Source organism: Mobula hypostoma, chromosome 8 (assembly GCF_963921235.1).
Source record: "Mobula hypostoma chromosome 8, sMobHyp1.1, whole genome shotgun sequence".
NCBI lineage: Eukaryota > Metazoa > Chordata > Chondrichthyes > Myliobatiformes > Myliobatidae > Mobula > Mobula hypostoma.
This window is the reverse complement of record NC_086104.1, coordinates 118,852,959-118,874,698: the sequence shown is the minus strand read 5'-3', so window position 1 is coordinate 118,874,698 and position 21,740 is coordinate 118,852,959. Positions and strand designations below refer to the sequence as shown.

Here is a 21,740-nt window from a genome sequence, read left to right as displayed (position 1 = left end):
GATTTTTGCTGAGACAGTGAGGGGTATTTTCTGATTTCCTTTTGGATCACCTCTGCTGTAATAGGGAGACTTCCAATATACATCAGGGAAAATATGTCCTCATTGGTAAATTATTCCAATATTTCCTTTTTGAAGGGTAATCGGGACAATCCATCGGCATTTCCATGATTATACATCCTCTTGAATCCAATTTTGTAATTGTGTCCTCCAAAAAACACAGACCATCTCTGCATTCATGCTGTTGCTGCTTGTGGAACCACTGGGCACTTAGTGGTTGATGATCAGTAATGAGGGTAAACTCTCTCCCATTCAAGTACTGGCCGAAACGTTTTACACACCCAAAACAGGCTCAAGGCTTCTTTGTCAATCTGTGGGTATTTTTCTCTGCAGCAGTGAGGGAATATGAGGTAAAGGCAAAGGGCGTTCATTTCCACCATTTATAAGGTGACATGACTGCACCTATACCATAAAGCGAGGCATCACAAGCAAGTGTCACTGGACAATGTGGATTATAATGTGTGAGTACAGTGTCTGTCATCACCATTCCCTTCCCCTTTTGGGAAGCCACCTCATACTGCTTTGTGCATTGCCATTTCTTCTTGATCTGTTGTAATGAATTCAAGGGGTGGAGCACAGTAGTCAGGTTTACCAGGAGCCAGTTAGAGTAATTGACAAATCCTAAAGTGGACCACAACTGTGACACACCCACTGGCCTTGGGGTATCCACCTCTGCTTGAATTTCCTCAACACACTGTTGCAAAATTTGTGCTTCAATAGTGTGACAGTAACTAAAGCTTAGTTTAAAGAATTCACACTTATTGCATCATGCTGTGTGCCCATAATCTTCTAATCTTTTTAAAACAGTCTTGAGATTCTGAAGATGTCCCTTGTCATCCTCACTGGTTAAAATTATGCCACCCAGGCAACACCGAGTGCCTGGACAGCCTTGCAATACTTGGTTCATAGTTTTCTACCAGAGTGCGGGTGCAGGTGCTGCCTATTTTTGTGATAAAGCCTTTTGTGAGTATTTATGATGAGAAGCAGCTCAGACTCTTCTTTCATCTTTATCTATAGGTAGACCTCAGCTATATCAACTTTGCTAACTGTTTTCCTCCAGAAAGGGTTTGCAAAGATAATCCTCTATCATGGGGAGAGAGTATTGATCTACTTTCGTTACTGGGTTGATGGTGGCCTTAAAATCACCACAGAACCTGACAGACCAATTCTTCTTGGCTACTGAGACCTTTGAAATTGCCCATGGGATCCATTCAATCTTGAAAAGAATTCCTTTGGTCTTCAAGAGATCTAACTCACTGGATACTTTATCCCGAATTATAAAAGGAACTGGATGGGCTTTACAAAACTTGGGTGTGGCATGTTCATTTAACACCGTTTTACCCTCGATATATTTGAGTTTTCCAATGTCATCCTCCAATAATGCTGTGGCATCATCCAGTACCTTTCTTCATTCACTTTCAGTTGACTCTTTTGCAGGGAATGTGGTATGCCACTGGTGGATGGATCTCTTATCAAGTTGAAGTTGTCTCAGCCAATCACATCCCCACAATGCTGACGCTTCTGTTTTTAAACCACATGCAAGCCTAATGTGGCTTGTTGGTTGTTATCTTTCACTGTTACCAATGTCATTCCCACACAAGTTATCTTCTCTCCAGTTTAAGTTCTTAATTGGATATTTGTAGGCTATAGTTTAGTATCTTTGAAATGCTGTTCATATTTATTTTGTGGAATGACTGAAACAGCTGATCCAGTGTCCAATTCCATTTTAATTAATTTGCTGTTCACTTCTGGCGTAAGCCATGGTGCTTATCTATTGTGAGCTTTCTCACTGTAGATCTGCAGGCTGTCTGGTCCTATGTCACTCTCACCATTATCAGATGTTTCAACAACAGCATGCAGATTAGTGCTCTTTTAGACTGAAACTTGACTTTTTATCATTTTTCTCTTCCTTTATTTTTGCATGCTTTTTGTACATGTCCAACTTTGTTGCACTTTCTGCAAGCTTCACCTTTAAACCTTCATTGGTTTGGTGTTTATGAGACCCTGCCACAACTGTAACACAATTTTTTTGGCCAGGCAGGTTTCTGCTTAGATGCTGCAATTTCGTTTATGCTCACTTTCATTCCTGTCTGCTGTTTCCATTGATACAGCTATTTCAATTGTTCTTATAAATGTAAGCTGGCCTTCAGTTGGGAGACATTTTCTTGTAAGATTCCACAAACTAAATGATCTCTCAGTGCATCATAAAGCCCACTAATGAACTGACAATACTCAGACAACCTCCTCAATTCAGCTACATGTGCTGAAATGGACACCCCTTCCTTTTGATTCCACTTATGAAACTAAAAGCGTTCTGCAATGAATAATAGTTTTGGTTCCAAATATTCCTGCATTACTTTCACAAAATCAGCAAAGCCTGGTTTGGTTGGAGTAGTCAAACTTCAAAGCAAGCACAACGCACTCAGCAAAATTGGCACTTGCTTCACATTGGTTATTTAATTTAATTCAAAAAACAGTTTAAGTCACTGAGTATACATATTCCAGTTATCTCTTGTGCAATCGAACTTGTCTACCATTCTGATGTAGCGATCCATTTCTGTTCATTTTTTTGTAAGTTTATGATTAACTATCACCGGAAACTCACAATGTCAGTACCCCCAGTTGAACTTTGTCTTTAGCGTGTTTTCTCCTTGATGTCAGTCTGTGGTTTTGTATTGCCATGTGCTCTTGTTTACACTGCCCCATGTGCTCCTGTCCCCACTCCTGCTCTCTATGACCTGCCTCTCTATTGATTGCTCAGTGTATTTTAGTCCTGTTTTTTCACCTGTTTGTTGCTAAATTGTGTCAGTGAGTTTTCCATGGCCTTCGCAGCATTTGTACCTGAACCCTGTCCATCTGAATATCAACTCTGCCTGTTTCCCAATTCTGGTTTTTGGATTTCTCTGGATGTTTTGATCTCTGCCTGAACTTTGATGCTGACTTTATTTGCACCTTGGGATTTGTTATTCAATTAATATCACTGTGTGTACAGTACTAGGTCTATGATTGGATCCCTACTCCAGTGCCCTGATAGTACAATCTGGCCAGAATGGATCCAGCAGACCCTGGTTGTCTGAGAGCTGCCCTGGAACAACAGGGAGTGATGCTGGGGAGACACCAGAACCACCTGGACTCTGTGTTCAGGGCAGTGGAGTTGCTTTCTGCCAATTAGCCGAACTTGTGGCCCAGACTCTGTCACTCTGGCTGTCCCAGAGCGCCCATCAACATTCTGCGACTGCATCTTCTGCCCCGCCCTCTACGTTCTCGCTCACTCCTCCTGTCCAAGAGCCCCGTCTGCCTCCTCCAGAAAAGTACTCAGGTGAGCTCGGTTCCTACCACTCTTTTCTTTCCCAGTGCACACTCATTTTTGAATTACAACCAACAACATTTCCAACTGATTGATCCAAGATAGCCTACGTTTCACCCAACTGCCCAGTTGGGTGAGAGAATGTGGAATAGCCGTCTGGGAGGCAGGCTGCCCTTTCTGCAGTAGTTTTCAGTTACTTTCTGAGGAGCTGCTGCTCCAAACATGGGAGAGAGGCTGCCCGTGAAATGCTGAACATGCACCAGGGGTGCCGGTCTGTGTTAGATTACGCCATAGAGTTCCACACCCTAGCCACCTCCAGCAGCTGGAACTCGGAGGCACAGTACAACATCTTCCTGAACGGCCTCTCCAAAGATATCAAAGTTGAGCTGATCACCCAGGACCTTCCTGCCACCTTTACCCTGGTGGATTTGGCCATCCGTATTGATATTCACCTTCAGCAGCGCCACAGAGGGAGGAGTTCCAGAGGGTCCTTGGGGGCACTGGATGAGTTCCAAGCTCCTCATCAGTGTACATTGCCCTGCCGTTTGCTCTATTTACATCTCCCATTGCAGAGTCCGAAGTTATGAAGGTTGACTGTACCCACCTGACGCCGACTGAAGACAAAGGAGAATCAGCACCTGTTCCTGTACTGTGGCCAACCAGACCACTTCATTTCTACCTGCCCAGTAAAAGCCAAGTGCTCACAAGTAGGACAAGGACTACTGGTGAGCATGACCCCTGTCTGACCCTCCTCAACGCCACTCACTCGTCTGCTTCTCTGGAGTGGGGCGTCCAACGGCAAGCAGTCTCAGTCTTGGTTGATTCCGGTGCGGGGGAGTGTTTTATCGATTCCAGCTTGGCTGCCCAGTAGGGATTACCCACGTCTGCTCTCCAATCACCATTGGTGGCCAATGCCTTGACGGTTAGAGACTGGCTAACATCGCCCATGTCACGGCCCCAGTGAGTCTCAGTTTATCCAGAAACCACCATGAACAGTTAACCCTTTATGTTATTGACTGTCCTCAAGCTCCCATTGTCCTGGGCCATCCCTGTTTAGTTAAACACAACCCCCACATTGACTGGCTCAGTTGTAAGATTGCAGTCTGGAGCCCATTCTGTCACTCCCACTGCCTCCACCATGCTCAGATCCCCTTGTCTCCAAGCCCAGATCCCCACAAGGAATATCCGGACCTTAGTGCCATCCCTCCTGAATACATGAACCTCAAGGCTGTGTTCAGCAAGTCTCGGGCCACTTCCCTGCTGCCTCATCGTCCATATGATTGTGCCATTGACCTCTTGCCTAGCACATCTCCCCCAAGGGGCCACCTGCTATTCCTTGTCCGTACCTGAAACAGAAGCCATGAGTAAGTACAGTCAAGAGTCTCTGGCTGCAGGCATCATCTGGCCATCTTCCTCTCCTGCTGGTGCCAGTATTTTCTTTGTTGAAAAGAAGGATGGTTCCTTGCATCCATGCCTTGATTACCGGGGACTGAATAAAGTCACTGTTAAGGACCGTTACCCTCTGCCGCTCATGACCTCAGCATTTGAACTACTGCAAGGAGCCACAGTTTGCACCAAGCTTGATCTCCCTAATGCCTACCATCTTGTCCGCATCTGCGAAGGGAACGAGTGGAAGATGGACTTCGACACTGCCTCAGGCCGTCATGACATTCGGTCTCACCAATGTCCCTGCTGTCTTCCAAGCCCTGGTAAATGATGTTCCCAGGGACATGCTGAACCAATTTGTTTTTGTATATCTCAATGACATTTTGATTTTTTTCTAAGTCCCTTGCTGAACATACTGGTCATGTACGCAGAGTTCTCCAGTGCCTTCTGGAGAACCAGCTCTTTGTGAAGGCTGAAAAATGTGAGTTTCATCGCAATACCTTCTCCTTCCTGGGTTATGTAATTTAAGGCTGTTCCATTCACATGGACCAACAAAAGGTCAAGGCAGTGGTCGAATGGCCCCAACCCTCGACTCGTCGGGAGTTGCAACGCTTCTTGAGCTTTGCTAACCTCTATCACTGCTTCATCAGAAATTACAGTACGCTGGCTGCACCATTCACTGCTCTTACCTCACCTGCTCTTAGATTCTCCTGGTCCTCTGCTGCTGAAAAAGCATTCTCTGACCTGAAGGAAAGTTTCAGCTTCGCCCACATCCTGATTCAACCAGTTCGTTGTGGAGGTGGATGTGTTTGACATTGGCGTAGGAGCTGATCTCTCTCAGTGCTCGGCCAAGGATGAGAAGGTACACCCCGCGCCATCTTCTCTCACCGCCTCACTCCCACGGAGCGGAATTATGATGTCAGAAACCGGGAGCTGCTGGCTGTGAAGCTAGCTCTGGAGGAGTGGAGACATTGGCTGGAGGGAGCCAAGGTGCCATTTTTAGTCTGGACTGATCACAAGAATCTGGAATATATCCATACTGCCAAACGTCTCAACTCCCATCAAGTTCATTGGTCCCTGTTTTTCTCAAGATTCAATTTTACTCTGTCCTTCCACCCCAGTTCCAAGAATGGAAAACCTAATGCCCTCTTCTGAGATTTCCCTCCTCTAAGACCTCTGAGGTCACCGATGTCATCCTCCCTGCTCACTGTCTCATGGGTGCAGTGCAATGGGACATTGAACCCATTGTGTAAGCTGCTCAACAGAGCGAGGCAGCCCCTGGTCAATGCCCTGTGTTTATGTTCTCAGCTGTCCGTGCACAGGTATTGCAGTGGGGTCATTCTTCCTGGTTATCTTGTCACCCTGGAACCAAGCGTACTCAGGCCCTCATCAGTCGGTGGTTCTGGTGGCCCTCCATGGGAGATGACATCCACAAATTTGTCTCAGCCTGCTCACTGTGTGCTCAAGGCAAGAACTCTAACTGTTCACCCACTGGTCTGTTACAACCCCTGTCTATCCCCAAGAGACTCTGGTCCCACATTGCCTGGACTTTGTCACCGGTCTTCCCCCATCAGAGGGTAGCACCACCATTCTCACAGAAGTTGATCGTTTCTCCAAGTCTGTACACTTCATTCCTTTACCTAAACTCCCATCTGCCAAAGAAACAGGCAGATTACTAGTACTGCATGTTTTTAAATTGCATGGTTTACCTGTAGATGTTGTGTCAGACAGGGGCTCTCAATTCACATCCAACTTCTGGAGGGCATTCTGTAATCTTCTGGGTGCCTCTGAGTCTGTCTTCAGGATTCCTCCCACAGACTGAGTGGGCCAACCAACAGCTAGAGATAGTATTGCGGTATCTGGTCTCCCAGAACCCCTCTGCGTGGAGTCAGCAGTTACACTGGGCCGAGTACACCATAAACTCTCATCCGTCCTCATCCACCGGTCTGTCGCCTTCGAGTGCTGCCTTGGCTACCAACCTCCACTGTTTTCTGCCCAGGAGGAGGAGGTTGGCGTTCCATCTGCCGAGGCATTCATCCGCCGTTGTCAGCGAACATGGAGGCCCACTCGCTCTGCCCTTCTCCATGCTACGATCAAGCGTCAAGCTGACCACCATCGCTCCAAGGCCCTATGTTACCACCAGGGACAGCATGTGTGGCTTTCGACCCGAGACCTGCCCCTCAAGGTGGATTCCTGCAAGCTCACCCCCCACTTCATCGACCCCTTTCCCATTGCTAAAGTCATCAGCCCTGCTGCCGTCCATTTCAAGCTCCCCTCCACTCTCTGACACATTCATCCCACTTTGCATGTGTCCTGCATCAAGCCTTTCATCAGCCACCCCTATGTCCTTCCCCCAGATCCCGCCCCCCCCAGCTCATTGATGGGTCAGAGAACCTCATGGTGCGTCGCCGGGGCCTTGACCTCCAGCACCTTGTGGACTGGGAGGGCTATGGGCCTGAGGAGAGGTGCCGGGTCCCCGCCTGTAACACCTTGGACCCCTCTCTCATCAGGGACTTCCATCACCAGCACCCAGCTCTACCTGCCCTGACACCAACAGGCATCCGTTGGGGGGGTGGGGGGTGGCAGGGTTACTGACAGTACCCTCAGTTTGTGTGTTTTCCCCCAGCTGTCAGTCTGTGGTTTTGCATTGCCATGTGCTCTTGTTTGTTTTCATGCCCCATGTGCTCCTGTCCCTGCTCTTGCTCTACTCCGGCCCTGTATTACTGAGTGCTCTGCCTCTCACCTGTTTCTCATTATTACCTGTTTTGCTGCCACTCCTGTCTCATTATGCTCCACCTATCATCTGCCTCTCTGTTTATTGCTCAGTATATTTCAGTCCTGCGTTTTCACCTGGTTGTTGCCAGATTGTGTCAGGAAGTTTTCCTGAGCCTTTCCAGCATTCGTATCTGAACTCTGTCCATCTGAATATCGACTCTGCCTGTTTCCCGATTCTGGTTTTTGGATTTCTCTGGATGTTTTGATCTCTGCCTGAACTTTGATGCTGACTTTGTTTACGCCTTGGGATTTGTTACTCAATTAATATCACTGTGTGCACAGTACTGGTCTGCAATTGGATCCCTGCACCAGCGCCCTGACACAGTTCATGAACCCATGAATTTGACAATTTTCTGCCTTTTTTAAAAAAACATTTCTCTCTTGTGAAGAAAGTGCACTATACTTTTTTCACTCAAAAGTCACACTGAGCTTTTTTTTAAAGCCTGAACATTTCAATAGATAATAGGTGCAGGAGTAGGCCATTCGGCCCTTCGAGCCAGCACCACCATTCACTGTGATCATGGCTGATCATCCACAATCAGTATCCAGTTCTTGCCTTATCCCCATAACCTTTTCGTTGCACTTCAACAGGTATGTAGTCATCTCTGGTGTGTTTTAAACCTTACTTGTCTCCACTGTTATGTTTTGTAATGCCCAAGCAAAAAAATAATTCTAAGAAAAAGACAGGAGGAAGGGGATGGAGGGGGCGGAAAGGGGGTGGGGAATGGAGTGAGGTGGGAAAGAAGGGGGACAGACAGGGAGAGGAAGAGGATGGAGAGCAGGAGGGTAAGCATGAGGGGAGAGGGGGGTTTTGGAACTACTAGCTAAGTCTAGGACCAGAAGACACTGCCTCAGAGTAGAGTGACATCCTTTTAGAATGGAGATGAAAGAATTTTTAGCCAGGTGGTGGTGAATCTGTGGAATTCATTACCAGGGTTGTGGAGGTCAGGCTATGGGTATGTTTAAAGCGGAGGCTGATGGGTTCTTGATTACTCAAGGTGTCGAAGGTTACAAGAAGTCAAGAGTATGGGGTCGAGAGGGATCATTAATCAGCCATGATGTAATGGCGGTGCAGGCTAGATGGGGCAATTGGCTGAATTCTTCTTGTATGTCTTCCTGTCTGATCAACACACAGTGCTGAAGGAACACTGCAGGTATGGTGGCAGGCATGGACTGTCCCTTCATTGATACTGTCTGACCTGTAAAGAGCACCAGGGAGGGGGAAGGTGTGATGGAACAGTACACACTCATTCTCTCTGACATACACACACACTTACACGCTCTCTCCTGTGCGCACACACACTCATTCTCTCTCACACGCACACCGATAAACACTGTCTCCCAAACGCACACACTTACGCATATTCTCTCACACAAACACAGCACAAACATAGACACACACATACACACCACAGAGTGCATGCATCTATGCTCACGACTTACTGGTGACCCTGGTAAACTACAGTCTACCTAGCAACCCACTTGAAGCTAGTTGATACATTCATCAAGTATTAACACAGTAGTCTCCTTAACCTTGAAGATTAATCTTGAAGAGTCATTACTCAGCAGAATAATTAATGCTGGGTTTTGGAGAGTGTGTGTATGAGAGAGCGTCTCAGGACCCTTGACAAACAGCTCCCACCAAATTACTCTGACATCCGTGTTCCCAATGTGAGACAAGTTACCTACCGAATAAAAGTCTGCATAGCATGGTTACTAACTGTGTTAATCCAAATAGATTATTGATTATTAACAATCAGCAATGGGTTAACAGCACCAACACATTATCTTAGTTTTCTGCTGCCCAATCAAGAAGGACTGCATAGCGCAGGGGATCCCACAGGAAGGGATTACAGAGATGGCGATGGGTGTAGGGGCCGGAAGGGTTACAGAGAAAGGGAGGGGTGTAGGATTTGCAGAGATGGGGAGGGATATAGGGTTGGTAGGAGGTCACAGAGGTGGGGAGGGGTGTACTGGTTAGAGACGGAGAGGACTCTAGAGGTACAGAGGTGGGGAGGGGTGCAGGGGATAGAGGGGTTACAGGGGTGGGGAAGGGTGTAGGGACAGAGGGTTTACGGAGATGAGGTCAGGTGTTGGGATGGTGGGGGGTGGTTACAGAGACAGGAAGCCATGTTGGGGGTCACAGTGATGGATGGTGATAATCACACCCTGTACTGAACTTTGACCTCAGCATTGGCCTGCACTCACTCCCCAGGTCCTGCCCCCTCCCACAGCACTGACAGATCGCGCTGTCTCCCCTCCCCACTCCTTGCTGAGTGATCCAAGAGATTTCCAGTTCCAGAATGTCCCCTGCCTGTACTCACCTGCCGGGTTTGTGGCTGAATGCCTGGAGCCGAGACTTCACCTCGTCGTAGGTGAGGAAGGCCATGTAGCCAGGATGGGTCACTGCCAGCGTATTCCAGTTCTTCAGGAGCGTCACCCATGGCTGTGGGGGTCAGGAGGAAAAGAAGTGGGGGACGCTTGATAACACACTCCTCCCCTCAACCCCAGCTTTCACCTTCTCCCCACCCTCTCCACTCGCCCCTACCCAACTCCTCTCCCAACCGTCTGTGTTGTGGAGGTCACTGGAAGGCTTGGCCGAGTAGAGAAGTTGTGGGGAGGTGTAGAGGCTGAGGGATGCAAAGTTATAGGTTGGAGGGCTTTTCAAGTGAGAGGGAAAGTCTGGAGCTGATGGCAGACGGTGGGGTTAGAGAAGAGAGAGGCCGTGGGTGGGAGGAATAGAGGGCCGTGTTTGGGATGGAGGGGCTCACCCACCTGGAAGAGGCGAGTGAAGATGTCGAACTCAAAGACAGAGATTTGTTGATTGCAGGTGAGGTCGATGGTGGAGCGAAGGGCCATGGATTCCATTCCACCGCCAAACGGGTGGATGCGGTATAGATGTTCCCGGAAATCCGCCCATGGGACGATGCTCCTAGGGAAGAGAGAAAGGGGTGAAGGGAAGGAAAGGGGGTAGGGAGAGAAGATGCAGGGTATAGAAGGAGGGATTGGGGAGGGGAAGGAGGAGGAGGGAGGTGAGGGGAAGAAAGGAGGGACAGGAGAAAAGGAGGAGGGTTGTATGGGATGGAGAGGGGTGTGGTGAGAAAGATGAAGCAGAGTAAAATGGAGGGGAGGGAAAGGAGGCAGGGAATGATTGTGGTTGGGTCAAGGGAATGGGGAAAGGGAATGAAGAAGACTTAGTGCTGCTAAAATTGTTCCTCATCCACATATCATTGATTGATGTCACTCTGGTTACCACATCAAAACCCATCTGCAGCATGTCTTCTCCATACTTTAACACAAGTTTATTCAAATGCAAAAATATCACAGTAATACAACACTGCAATAATACAGCACTTCATGACAATCACTATTTATCATTCCCAATTAAAACATGGTTGTCACTCTCCACAACACACCAAAGCCTCTGTGGAACCACCATCCTTAGAAATCACTTGTACCCATGGACAACGAGAAGGAAGTGGGGGGTGGGGAGTAGAAGAGTGTGGGGGGGGGAGAGGAGAGGGGTGTGTGGGGGGGAGAGGAGAGGGGTGTGTAGGGGGGGAGAGGAGAGGGGTGTGTAGGGGGAGAGGAGAGGGGTGTGTAGGGGGGAGAAGGGGGGTGTGTAGGGGGGAGAAGAGGGGGTGGGTAGGGGGAGAGAAGAGGGGGTGGGTAGGGGGGAGAGGAGAGGGGTGTGTGGGGGGAGAGGAGAGGGGTGTGTAGGGGGAGAAGAGGGGGTGTGTAGGGGGAGAAGAGGGGGTGTGTAGGGGAGAACAGAAGGGTGTGTGGGGGGGAGAGGAGAGGGGTGTGTGGGGGGAGAGGGGTGTGTGGGGGAGGGGTGTGTGGGGGGGAGAGGAGAGGGGTGTGTGGGGGGAAGAGGAGAGGGGGTGTGTAGGGGAGAAGAGGGGGGGTGTGGGGGGGAGAGGGGTATGGGGGAGAGGGGTGTGTGGGGGAGAGGGGTGTGTGGGGGGAGAGGAGAGGGGTGTGTGGGGGGGAGAGGAGAGGGGTGTGTGGGGGGGGAGAGGAGAGGGGTGTGTGGGGGGGGAGAGGAGAGGGGTGTGTGGGGGGGGAGAGGAGAGGGGTGTGTGGGGGGGAGAAGAGGGGGTGTGTAGGGAAGAAGAGAGGGGTGTGTAGGGAAGAAGAGAGGGGTGTGTGGGGGGAGAGGGGTATGGGGGGAGAGGGGTATGGGGGGAGAGGGGTGTGTGGGGGGAGAGGGGTGTGTGGGGGGAGGGGTGTGTGGGGGAGGGGTGTGTGGGGGGGAGAGGAGAGGGGTGTGTGGGGGGAGGGGTGTGTGGGGGGAGGGGTGTGTGGGGGGGAGAGGAGAGGGGTGTGTGGGGGGGAGAAGAGGGGGTGTGTAGGGGGAGAAGAGGGGGTGTGTGGAGGGGAGAAGAGGGGTGTGTCGGGGAAGAGGGGTGTGTGGGGTGAGAAGAGGGGTGTGGCCAAGAGAGGGAACTTGTGTGATGGCATGTTGTTCCATGGGACAGTGTGTGGGTGACAGATTGGTGTTGGTTGTGTGTGAGAGAGGGAGAGAATGACAGAGAGTGAGAGTTTGAGCCCATTTCATCTCCTACACAATCCCAACACACATTCCCTCTCCCAACACCGTGGGTCTCTTTACTCCACAGACAGACACACACAGACACAATGAACTCACTGGTTACTGAAGGACTGTCTCCAGAAGTCAGCAGCTTCTGGCTTAGTGATGGCGTAGGTGTCTCCGTGATACTGACCTTCGGGAAAGACGGCTCGCAGCTCGGACAAGATGTGACTGAAGATGAGCGAGAGCTTCATCAGGTTCCGCCTGAGGAGGGCAAATGAACAACAGGTCAATGGGTGGTGGAAGGGACGGTGAGGAAGGAGTGCCATGATGTGGGAGGGGTGGTGAGGGTGCCCCCTCCACCAGCTCTGCCCTGTCTTTTGAGAAGGGACACTAAAGCGTGCTAAACACCATTTTAACAATGCTGTCTATCAAAGACTATCAAACCTCTCGAGCTGCAGTGTTGAAGGTAGCCTGACTGGTTTCATCATGGCCTGGTGGGGGAATTCAAATGAACAGGAATGTAAGAAGATGCAGAGAAATGTGGACAGCCCAATACATCACAGGTACATCCCTCCTTACCATCAGCAGTATCTACAGGAGGCGCCACCTCAAACTGACAGCATTTTCTGTCTAACACCCCCTCCATGTTCTCTTCTCAATACCAGCATCGGGCAGGAGGTAGAGGAACTAATATTACCCAACAACCATCAGGCTCCATAACAAGAGTGGATAAATTCAGTCACCCCACCCCTGAGCTGATGCCACAACTTGCAGATTCATTTTCAAGGACTTTACTACTCGTGCTCTCAGTATTTTAATTCCATAACTTGCTTTCTTTTGCACATTGGTTGTTTGTCAGTAATTGTTCATCATAAATTGTATTGTTCCCATGTTCCAATAAAGAAAATGAATTTCAGGTAGTGTATGGTCATATCTACACACTTTGATAATAAATTTCCTTTGACTTTCTTCAAACATTCAGTTCTAAAAACAAACTGGTGGAACCCTAATCATGACCTCAGTTCAACAACACAGTGACCGATCGCCTCCTCAGTACAACACAGTGACCGATCGCTTCCTCAGTACAGCGACACAGTGACCTATCACTACCTCAGTACAACAGTGACCGATTGCTTCCCCAGCACAACACAGTGACCGGTCGCTACCTCAGTAAAGCAACACAGTGACCGGTCGCTACCTCAGTACAGCAACACAGTGACCGGTCGCTACCTCAGTACAGCAACACAGTGACCGGTCGCTTCCTCAGTACAGCAACACAGTGACCGGTCGCTTCCTCAGTACAGCAACACAGTGACCGGTCGCTTCCTCAGTACAGCAACACAGTGACCATTTTACACTGCAATGTACTTTTTTTCAGAATTATGCTCATTTTGTAAAAATTGTGGGTCATTTACGCTTGAAAAGTTTTTCTTGGGTGAAATATTTTGTTCTTGATAGTCTGTGCCTGTGAGTTTTCATTGCATTTGTTCATCCATACGTCAATCAACTTTGACTTCACGTTCTTCACCAACCTCAGCATCACATTTCGGACACCCACCTCTGTCTGTGTTAGCAGAAACTTACCATATGTACTGCTTATTTGGATGTGAATTTATGTGGAACAATTAGCAACTTTGCATATCATACTAAATTCGGGGCAGTTTTTGAGTGTGAGGCAGATTAAGATGAAACACAATGAAATCTTGATTATTTTGGAAGATGGGCTGAGGTCACTGTGGTCAGGAGGGATTGGACAGGTTACCAACTGTGGTCAGGAGACGTGGGACTGGTCACAGTGGCCAGGAGGGATTGGACAAAAGACCAAATGTGGCCAGGAGGAATTAGACTGGTTGCCAAATGTGGTCAGGGGAGTGTGAGTTAATACACTTTGGACATTCAAACCAGGATAGAATGTGTACTGTGAATGACAGGGCAATGAGAGTACAAGTTGCTGAAGAGTACTGAAAGTGGCCATGTAACTAGACAGGGTAGTATGTTGGCCTTCGTATGTCAGGACATTAAGTTTAGGGTGTAGGGGCATTGTGTTGTAGTCATCTAATTTACTGTTGAGTCGAGTCTTGGAATATTGTGTGCCCTGTTGGTCACCCTGTTACAGGAAAGACATTGTCAAGCTGGAGAGAATGTAGAGGAGATTTATGAGGACAATACATGGACTAGAGAGCCTGAGAGGTTGGTCCCTCTGGATCTTTATTCGAGGGAATGCAGAAGAATGAGAGGTGACCTCAGAAGTTCATAAAATCATGAGGAGTTCGAATAAGGTGGATGGTCATAGCCTGTTCCTCAGGAATGGGGGAGTCCAAAATGAAGGGCACAGATAAAAAATATGAGGGGGGGAGATTTAAAAGAGAACTGAGAGGAAACTTTACACAGAGGGAAGTGAGCACTTGGAATGAACAGCTACAGGAAGTGGTTGAGGTGGGTGCACCGGTGACAGTCAAGAGGTATTTGCACAGGTACATGGAGAAGAGGGTTTTGAGGTTTATTGACCAAACATGGCCAGCTGGGACTAGCAGGGAGGATGCTGTGGTCAGTATGGGCCAATTGAGCTGAAGTAATCTTTATCTAAGAGTATCTATCTCTATTTATAAAAATACAGCTTGGCCCTTTGAGCTACGGCACCCAATTTAAGCCTAGCTTAATCATGGGACAGTTTACTAAACTAGTATGTCGAGCAGTCACAGGGAGAACATACAAACTCCTTATACTCTAGGCAGCAGCAGGAGGAATTGAACCCAGTTCACCTGTACTGTAAAGTATACTCTCATATGACTTCTGTGTGATTTAGTCTAGGCACCTCCCTACACTTGCTGAGTCTTCACCCATATCCGACTCATTCTCCCTCCCAGTTCTGTGCCATTTCGCCCTCCACCCCCTGTGGAAATACTGTACCCTCCTCCCTCCCCAGGTGTAGAGAGTAAATAAATCAGGAAAGTAGAAGCTCCCCACAGCCAGCCAGAATCTCGGCAGAAGGGGTTGTAGTTCCTGAGATTGAGCAGGGAAAGGTGGTGAGGATCAGCAGGGGAGGATAAATTAGTGCAATCATGAAGGCGGCACTCCAGCAAATCTACTTCATTAGAAGTTTGAGATTCTGCATGTCACCAAAATCTCTTAGCAAATTTCTATGGATATACCACGCAGAACATTCTGACTGGTCACATTACTGCCTTGCATCAAGGCTCCAATGCATAAGATCATAAAAGATTGTTGACTCTGCCAGTTCCGTCACAGGAACATCCCTCCTACCACTATTGACATCTTTTTTTGACGTGTGCCTCCGTGCATGCGACTCTGTGCGTGTGCGTGCGTCCGTGATGATGTCTTTTTCAAGGCTTTTACAAGGCGTGGAGCGAGAGAGAGACTGTGTGACACGCCACTCCTCACACGGACATTTTCACAGTATTTTTCCCTTTCATTTTACGAGGTCGAGTTGCGATCTGGACTCTCAACCCGGCACGGATGGAAAGCGTACTCGGGAGTGGACCCGACTGGTTTTGAACCCGGAAACCTCCACTCCCGGGTCCGGTGCCGACGTCATTGCGCCACCAGCCGGCTCCACTATTGACATCTTCTTAAGGCAATGCCTCAAGAAGGCAGTATCAATCATTAAGGACCCCCATCAAACACAGCACTCCCTTTTCTCATTGCGACCATCAGGGAGGAGGGACAGGAGCCTAAAGACAGACACTCAACATTTTAGGAACAGCTTCCTCCCATGACCATCAGATTTCTGAATGGACACTAAACCCATGAACACTATCACACTATTTTGCTCTCCCTCGGCACTGTTTACTTATTTTTACAGTAACTTTGTTAAGCGCTGTACTGCTACCATAAAACAACAAACTTCACTACATTTCTCAGTATAATAAACCTGATTTGGATTTAGTTTCTAGCTGGGGGCTGTTGGCAGACTAGTCACCTGAGGAGATAGGCCTCAACCTGCAGGAGGGATGTGAACAGACAGGTTCCCCCATCTCCCCTGGAGCTGTCGGTGAGCTGCCTGATATTTCTGTGCAACCAGGCAGGGCCTGGTCTCCACCACATTGCCTGGGGCTCACCCAGTTCGGCACCAGGCCAGGGGATCTGATCTCTGTCACTCCTCATAAGTCCAAGGGACATAGGAACAGAATGAGACTATTCAGCCCATCTGCTACTCCATTCCATCATTATTGATTAGTTATCCCTCTCAACTTCATTCTCCTGCCTTCTCCCCATATCCCCAGTGACTTGGCCTCCACAGTTGTCAGTAGCAAGGAATCGCACTGGTTCACTACCCTCTAGTTAAAGAAATTCCTCCTCATCTCTGTTCTTAAAGGATGTCCTTGTATTTGGAAGCTGTGCACTCTGGTCCAAGACTCCCCAGTATTGGAAACATCCTCTGTATGTCCAAGGACCACTAGTCCTTTCAGTATTTTGTAGCTTTCAGTGAGAACCCCCATCATTCTGCTAAACTCCAGTCAGTACTGGCTCAGAGCCAGCAAATGCTCCTCATATATTAACCCTTCCATTCCTGAAGTTATTCTTATGAACTTCCTCTGGACCCTCTCCAATGCCAGCACTTTCTTTCTTAGATATGGGGGCCAAAATACTCCAAATGTGGTCTGACCAAAGCACAACCTTGCTTTTATATTCTAGTCCTGTTGAAATGAAAGCTAACATTGTATTTTCTTTCCTTTCCACTGATTCAACCTGCAAATTAACCTTTAGGGAATCCTGCACGAGGACTTGAAAGTCCCTTTGCACTTCCAATTTCAGAATTCATGGGTCAAAACCTGGTCCCAGGAACCTGCTTGGGGAATCTCTCCTGTTCTGCTCTGCCTGCCAGCTTGTTCTTCCTTTGGGAAATCATTGTTACACAGCAGAGAAACAGGCCCTTCATCTAAGCTGAGATGTCCATCTACACTGATCCCATCTGCCCACATTTGGCTCACACATTTCTACACCATTCCTATCCAGGGACTTGTCTAAATATCTTTTAGATGTTGTTAATGTACCTGCCTCAACTACTTCCTCTGGCAACTCACTCCACAAACCAACCACCGCCTGGGTGGAAAACATATCCCTCAGGACGTCATTCAATCTCTTCCCTCTCACCTTAAACCTCTGCTGTCAAGTTTTAGTCTCCCCTACCATGGCAAAAAAGACTGTGATCATCCACCTTACCTGTATTCCTCATAATTTTATACATTTCAAGTTCAAGTCTATTGTTACTTGACTTATATACAATCAAATGAAACACAATGGTGGACCCACAAAGCTTATAGCATACACGGCACATACACCAAAGTATTACCATAAATATGTTAATAAGATGTCATTCAAAATGTGTGTAGTGCGCAGCCCATATAAACAGTACGGTGAACAGTAAACAGCTCAGTGTTCTAGTGCCGAGACCTCGGTGATAGCTGGGTAGTCTATGTGGTCACCCCTCATTCTCCTGTCTCTAAGGAACAAAAGATCCAGTGTAGCCAACCTCTCCCTGTAACCCAGGCCCTCTAGTTCAGTCAACATCCTTGTAAATCTCTTCTGCACCCTCTCCTGCTTGACAATGTCTTCCCTATAACAGGGTGGGAAATAAAAACTGTACACAATTCTCCATGTGGGCCTCAGCAATGACTTGATTAACAACATAAAGTCCAAAACTAGATTGGACTATTGTTTATTGACTACAGCTCTGCCTTCAATACTAGCATTCCAAGCAAACTTATCACCAAATGTCAGACCCTGAAAGTCAGCGCCTCCCTCTGTAACTTGATCCTCGATTTCCTGACCAACAGACCTCAAACAGTAAGGATAGGCAGCAACACCTCCACCACAGTTATTCTAGACTCTGATGCTTCACGAGGTCTACAGCCCGTGACTCTAATCCCTGTACACTCGTGACTGTGTGGCCAGACTCTGCTCTCACTCTGTGTGCAAGCTTGCAGATGATAAGCTCCGAAACTTTGGTCTCAATATCCCCTTGCACAATTGGATTCTACATTTCCTCGCTTGTAGACTCCAGTCAGTTCGGATTGGCAAAATCTCCTCCACATTCTCCATCAGCACTGGTGCACCACACACGGCTGTGTGCTTAGCCCCCTGCTCTACTCACTTTACACCTATGACTGTGGCTCAGCACAGGTGCAGTATCATATTCAAGCTTGCTGAAGGCACCACTGTTGTGGGCCGAATCAAAGGTGGTGAGGAATCAGCATACAGGAGGGAGATTGAAAATTTGGTTGTGGTGTTATCACAACAACCTCTCACTCAATATCAGCAAGACAAAGGAACTGATTGTAGACATCAGGAGAGGGAAAGCAGAGGTCCATGAGCCAGTACTCATTGGAGGTGGAGAGGTTGAGCAGCTTTAAATTCCTGGGAGTTACTATTTCAGAGAACTTGTCCTGGACACACACACAGGTGTAATTGTGAAAAAGCATCTACTTTCTTAGAAGTCTGCGGAGATTGGGCATGACATCTAAAACTTTGACAAACTTCTATAAATGTGTTGTGGAGAGTGTATCGACTGGCAATGCCTTTGAGTGGAAAATGCTACAAAAGGTAGTGGATATGGCCAGGTATATCACAGGTAAAGATCTCCCAACCATTGAACATATCTACATGAAATGCTGTCGTAGGAAAGCAGCATCCCTCATCAGAGATCCTCACCATCCGGACCATGACCTTTTCTAGCCGCTGCCATCAGATATAAGGTACAAGGGCCTTAGGACTCACCACCAGGTTCACAAACACCCCACAACCATCAGACTCATGAACAAAAGGAGATAAGTACACTCACAGGCCTATTCATTGAGGTGTTCCCACACGCAGTGATCTCACTTTAAGGACTCTTGCTTTCATTATCTCATGCTCTCATTATTTATTGCTACTTATTTGTACAGGTATTTGCATTTGCACAGTATGTTGTTTTCTGCACCCTAGTTGACCTTTCATTGATCCTGTTACAGTTATTATTCTGTAGATTTGTTGAATTTGCCGGGAGGAAAATGAATCACAGGTTTGTATGTTATGGTTTTGATAATAAATTTACTTTGAGCTTTACTTTGCTGACACAGTGGACTGTAACTCAAATACTGATGAGTCAGAGTACAGGAAGGAGATGAAGAGCTTAGTGACGTGGTGACGTGACAACAAGCTTTACTTCAGAATCAGAATCAAGTTTATTATCACCGGCAAATATCATGAAATTTGTAAACTTCGTGGCGGCTGTACAAAGCAATACATGATAATATAGAAAAAAAATCAATTAAAGTATATGTATTTACCTAATTAATATACATATTAGATTAATCTAATCTAATATGTATATTAATTAGGTAAATTAAAAATAGTGCAAAAACAGACATAATAGAAGTAAGGTAGGGTTCATGGGTTCAATGTCCACTTAGAAGTTGGATGGCAGAGGGGAAAAGCTATGCCTGAATCACTGAGTATGTGTCTGGGTGATGGGGGTTCTTAGTAATGAACGTCACCTTTCTGAGGTATCACTCCTTGAGGATGTCTTGGAGATTATGGAGGCTAGTACCCATGATGGAGCTGACAAATTTTATAACCTTCTGTAGCCTCCTTTGGTCCTGTTCAGTACCCCCACCCCATACCAGGTAGTGATGCAGCCTGTCAGAATGCTCTCCACAGTATATCTGTAGAAGTTTGAGTGTCTTAGTGACAAACCAAATCTCCTCAGACTCCTAATGAAATACAGCCGCTGCCTTGCCTTCTTTATAGTTACATTAATATCTTGTGACAGGTTAGACCTTCAGAGATCTTGACCCCCAGGAACTTGGAATTGTTCACTCTCTCAACTTCTGATTACTCTATGAGCATTGGTTTGTGTCCCCTCATCCTACCCTTTCTGAATTCCGCAATCAGCTCTTTAGTCTTACTGACACTGAGTACAAGGTTGCTGCTGCGACACCACTCAACTAGCTGGTATACCTCGGTCTTGTACACCCTCTTGTCTCCATCTGAGATTCAGCTAAAAAGTGATTGTATCATCAGTAAAATTATAGATGACCTTTGAGCCACACAGCCATGGGTAGAGACAGAGCAGAACAGTGGACCAAGCACACATCCCTGAGGTGCACTAGTATCGATCATGAGTGAGGAGGAGTTACTAATATATATCTGCACAGATTGTGGTCTTCTGGTTCGGAAGTGGAGGATTCAATTGCAGAGAGAGGTACAGAGGCCCAGGTTCCATATCTTATTGATCAGGACTGTAGGAATGATGTTATTAAACACTGAGCTATAGTCCATGATCAGCATCTGGACATAGTCATTTGTATTGTCCAGGTAACCCAAGGCCATGTGAAGAGCCATTGAGATTGCATCTGCTGTAGACCTATTGTAGTGATAGGCAAATTGTAGGGGATCCGGATCCTTGCAGGTGTTGATTCTAGCCATGACCAACCTCCCAAATCATTTCATCACCATAGATGTAGTGCTATTAGATGATAGTCATTAAGGCAGCTCACACTACCCTTCTTGGGCACTGGTATGATTTTTGCCCTTTTGAAGCAGGTAGGAACTTCCAACTATAGCAATGAGGGATTGAAAATGTCTTTGAATATCCCTGCCAGTTTGTTGGCACAAGTTTTCAGAGCCTTAGCAGGTATTTCATCAGGGCCCTATCACCTTGTGAGGATTCACTCTCCTGAAAGACAGCCTGACATTAGCCTCCAAGACGGAGATCACAGGGTCACTGGGTGCAGCAGGGATGCTCACAGCTGTAGTTATATTTGTCCTTTCAAACCAGAAATGAAAGGCATTGAGCTCATCTGGCAGTGAAGCATCGCTGCCATCCATACTTCAAGGTCAACAAAACAAGAGAGTGGTTATTGGCTTTGGTGGGGGGGGGGGGCGGTGGAGAGAGGAAAGCTTCTGTCTACTGTAATGTTACTGAGGTCAAGAGGGTTGACAGTTTCATGTTCCTAGGACTGAACACGACCTGGTTTGTCCTGCTTAACCATGTAGATGGCACAGCCAAGAAAGCTCACCAATCCCTCTACTTTTTCAGGAGGCTAAACAACTTCAGCATGTCCCTGCTGACCCTGAATAATTTTTATTGAAGAACCACAGAAATGATTCTATCCGGACATTTCACAGCTTGGTACAGCAATTTCCCTAGCCATGACCACAGGAAGCTGCAGAGAGTTGTGACGCAGCCCAGCACATCACGGAAGCTAGCCTCCTCTTCATGGACTCTGTCTAAATTTCCTGCAGCCTTGCTAAAGCAGCCAGTATAATCAAAGACCCCACACACCCTGGACACGACGAGACAGGCTTACATGACTTTCAGTAAGGTCTTTGACAAGAGCCCAGGTGAGAGACCAGCCTAAAAGGCTCAAGCTCATGGAATCAAGACCTGGTGGTGACTAAAGATGGGGGAGATGATTGGGGGCAGTGGTGTTATTGAGCTGGGAGCCCAGGGTCAGCGGTCTACCAGTTGGGACCCTTTCTGTGTGAAACACACAGGTGTGATCAGTCGGTTGGCAGATATCACTGGTACCAGAGAGGCCAGTGTAATGAGGACTTCTGTAAATAATGTGGGCCATGGCAGTGACAGGTGGAATGCAAATGCGAGCTGATCCAGGGTGTTGGAGATCTGATAAGGAACGGAAGGTCACCTACAGCAAATGATACGGCCCTGGGGGG

The 21,740-nt window shown here is 47.6% G+C and overlaps 1 protein-coding gene across 5 annotated transcripts in view; it reads right to left on the bottom strand.

Annotated features, from left to right (window-relative positions):
- The window catches only part of cblc (Cbl proto-oncogene C, E3 ubiquitin protein ligase), a 115,946-nt gene that overhangs the window by 75,799 nt on the left and 18,407 nt on the right, over window positions 1-21,740 (bottom strand). For all 5 annotated transcript variants that reach the window (XM_063056671.1, XM_063056670.1, XM_063056672.1 and 2 more), the window contains exons 2-4: window positions 12,177-12,323; window positions 10,301-10,457; window positions 9,850-9,971 (exon numbers count right to left, since the gene is read on the bottom strand). In XM_063056671.1, coding sequence (XP_062912741.1) covers window positions 9,850-9,971; window positions 10,301-10,457; window positions 12,177-12,323 — 426 coding nt within the window. The remainder of the gene's footprint in view (window positions 1-9,849; window positions 9,972-10,300; window positions 10,458-12,176; window positions 12,324-21,740) is intronic.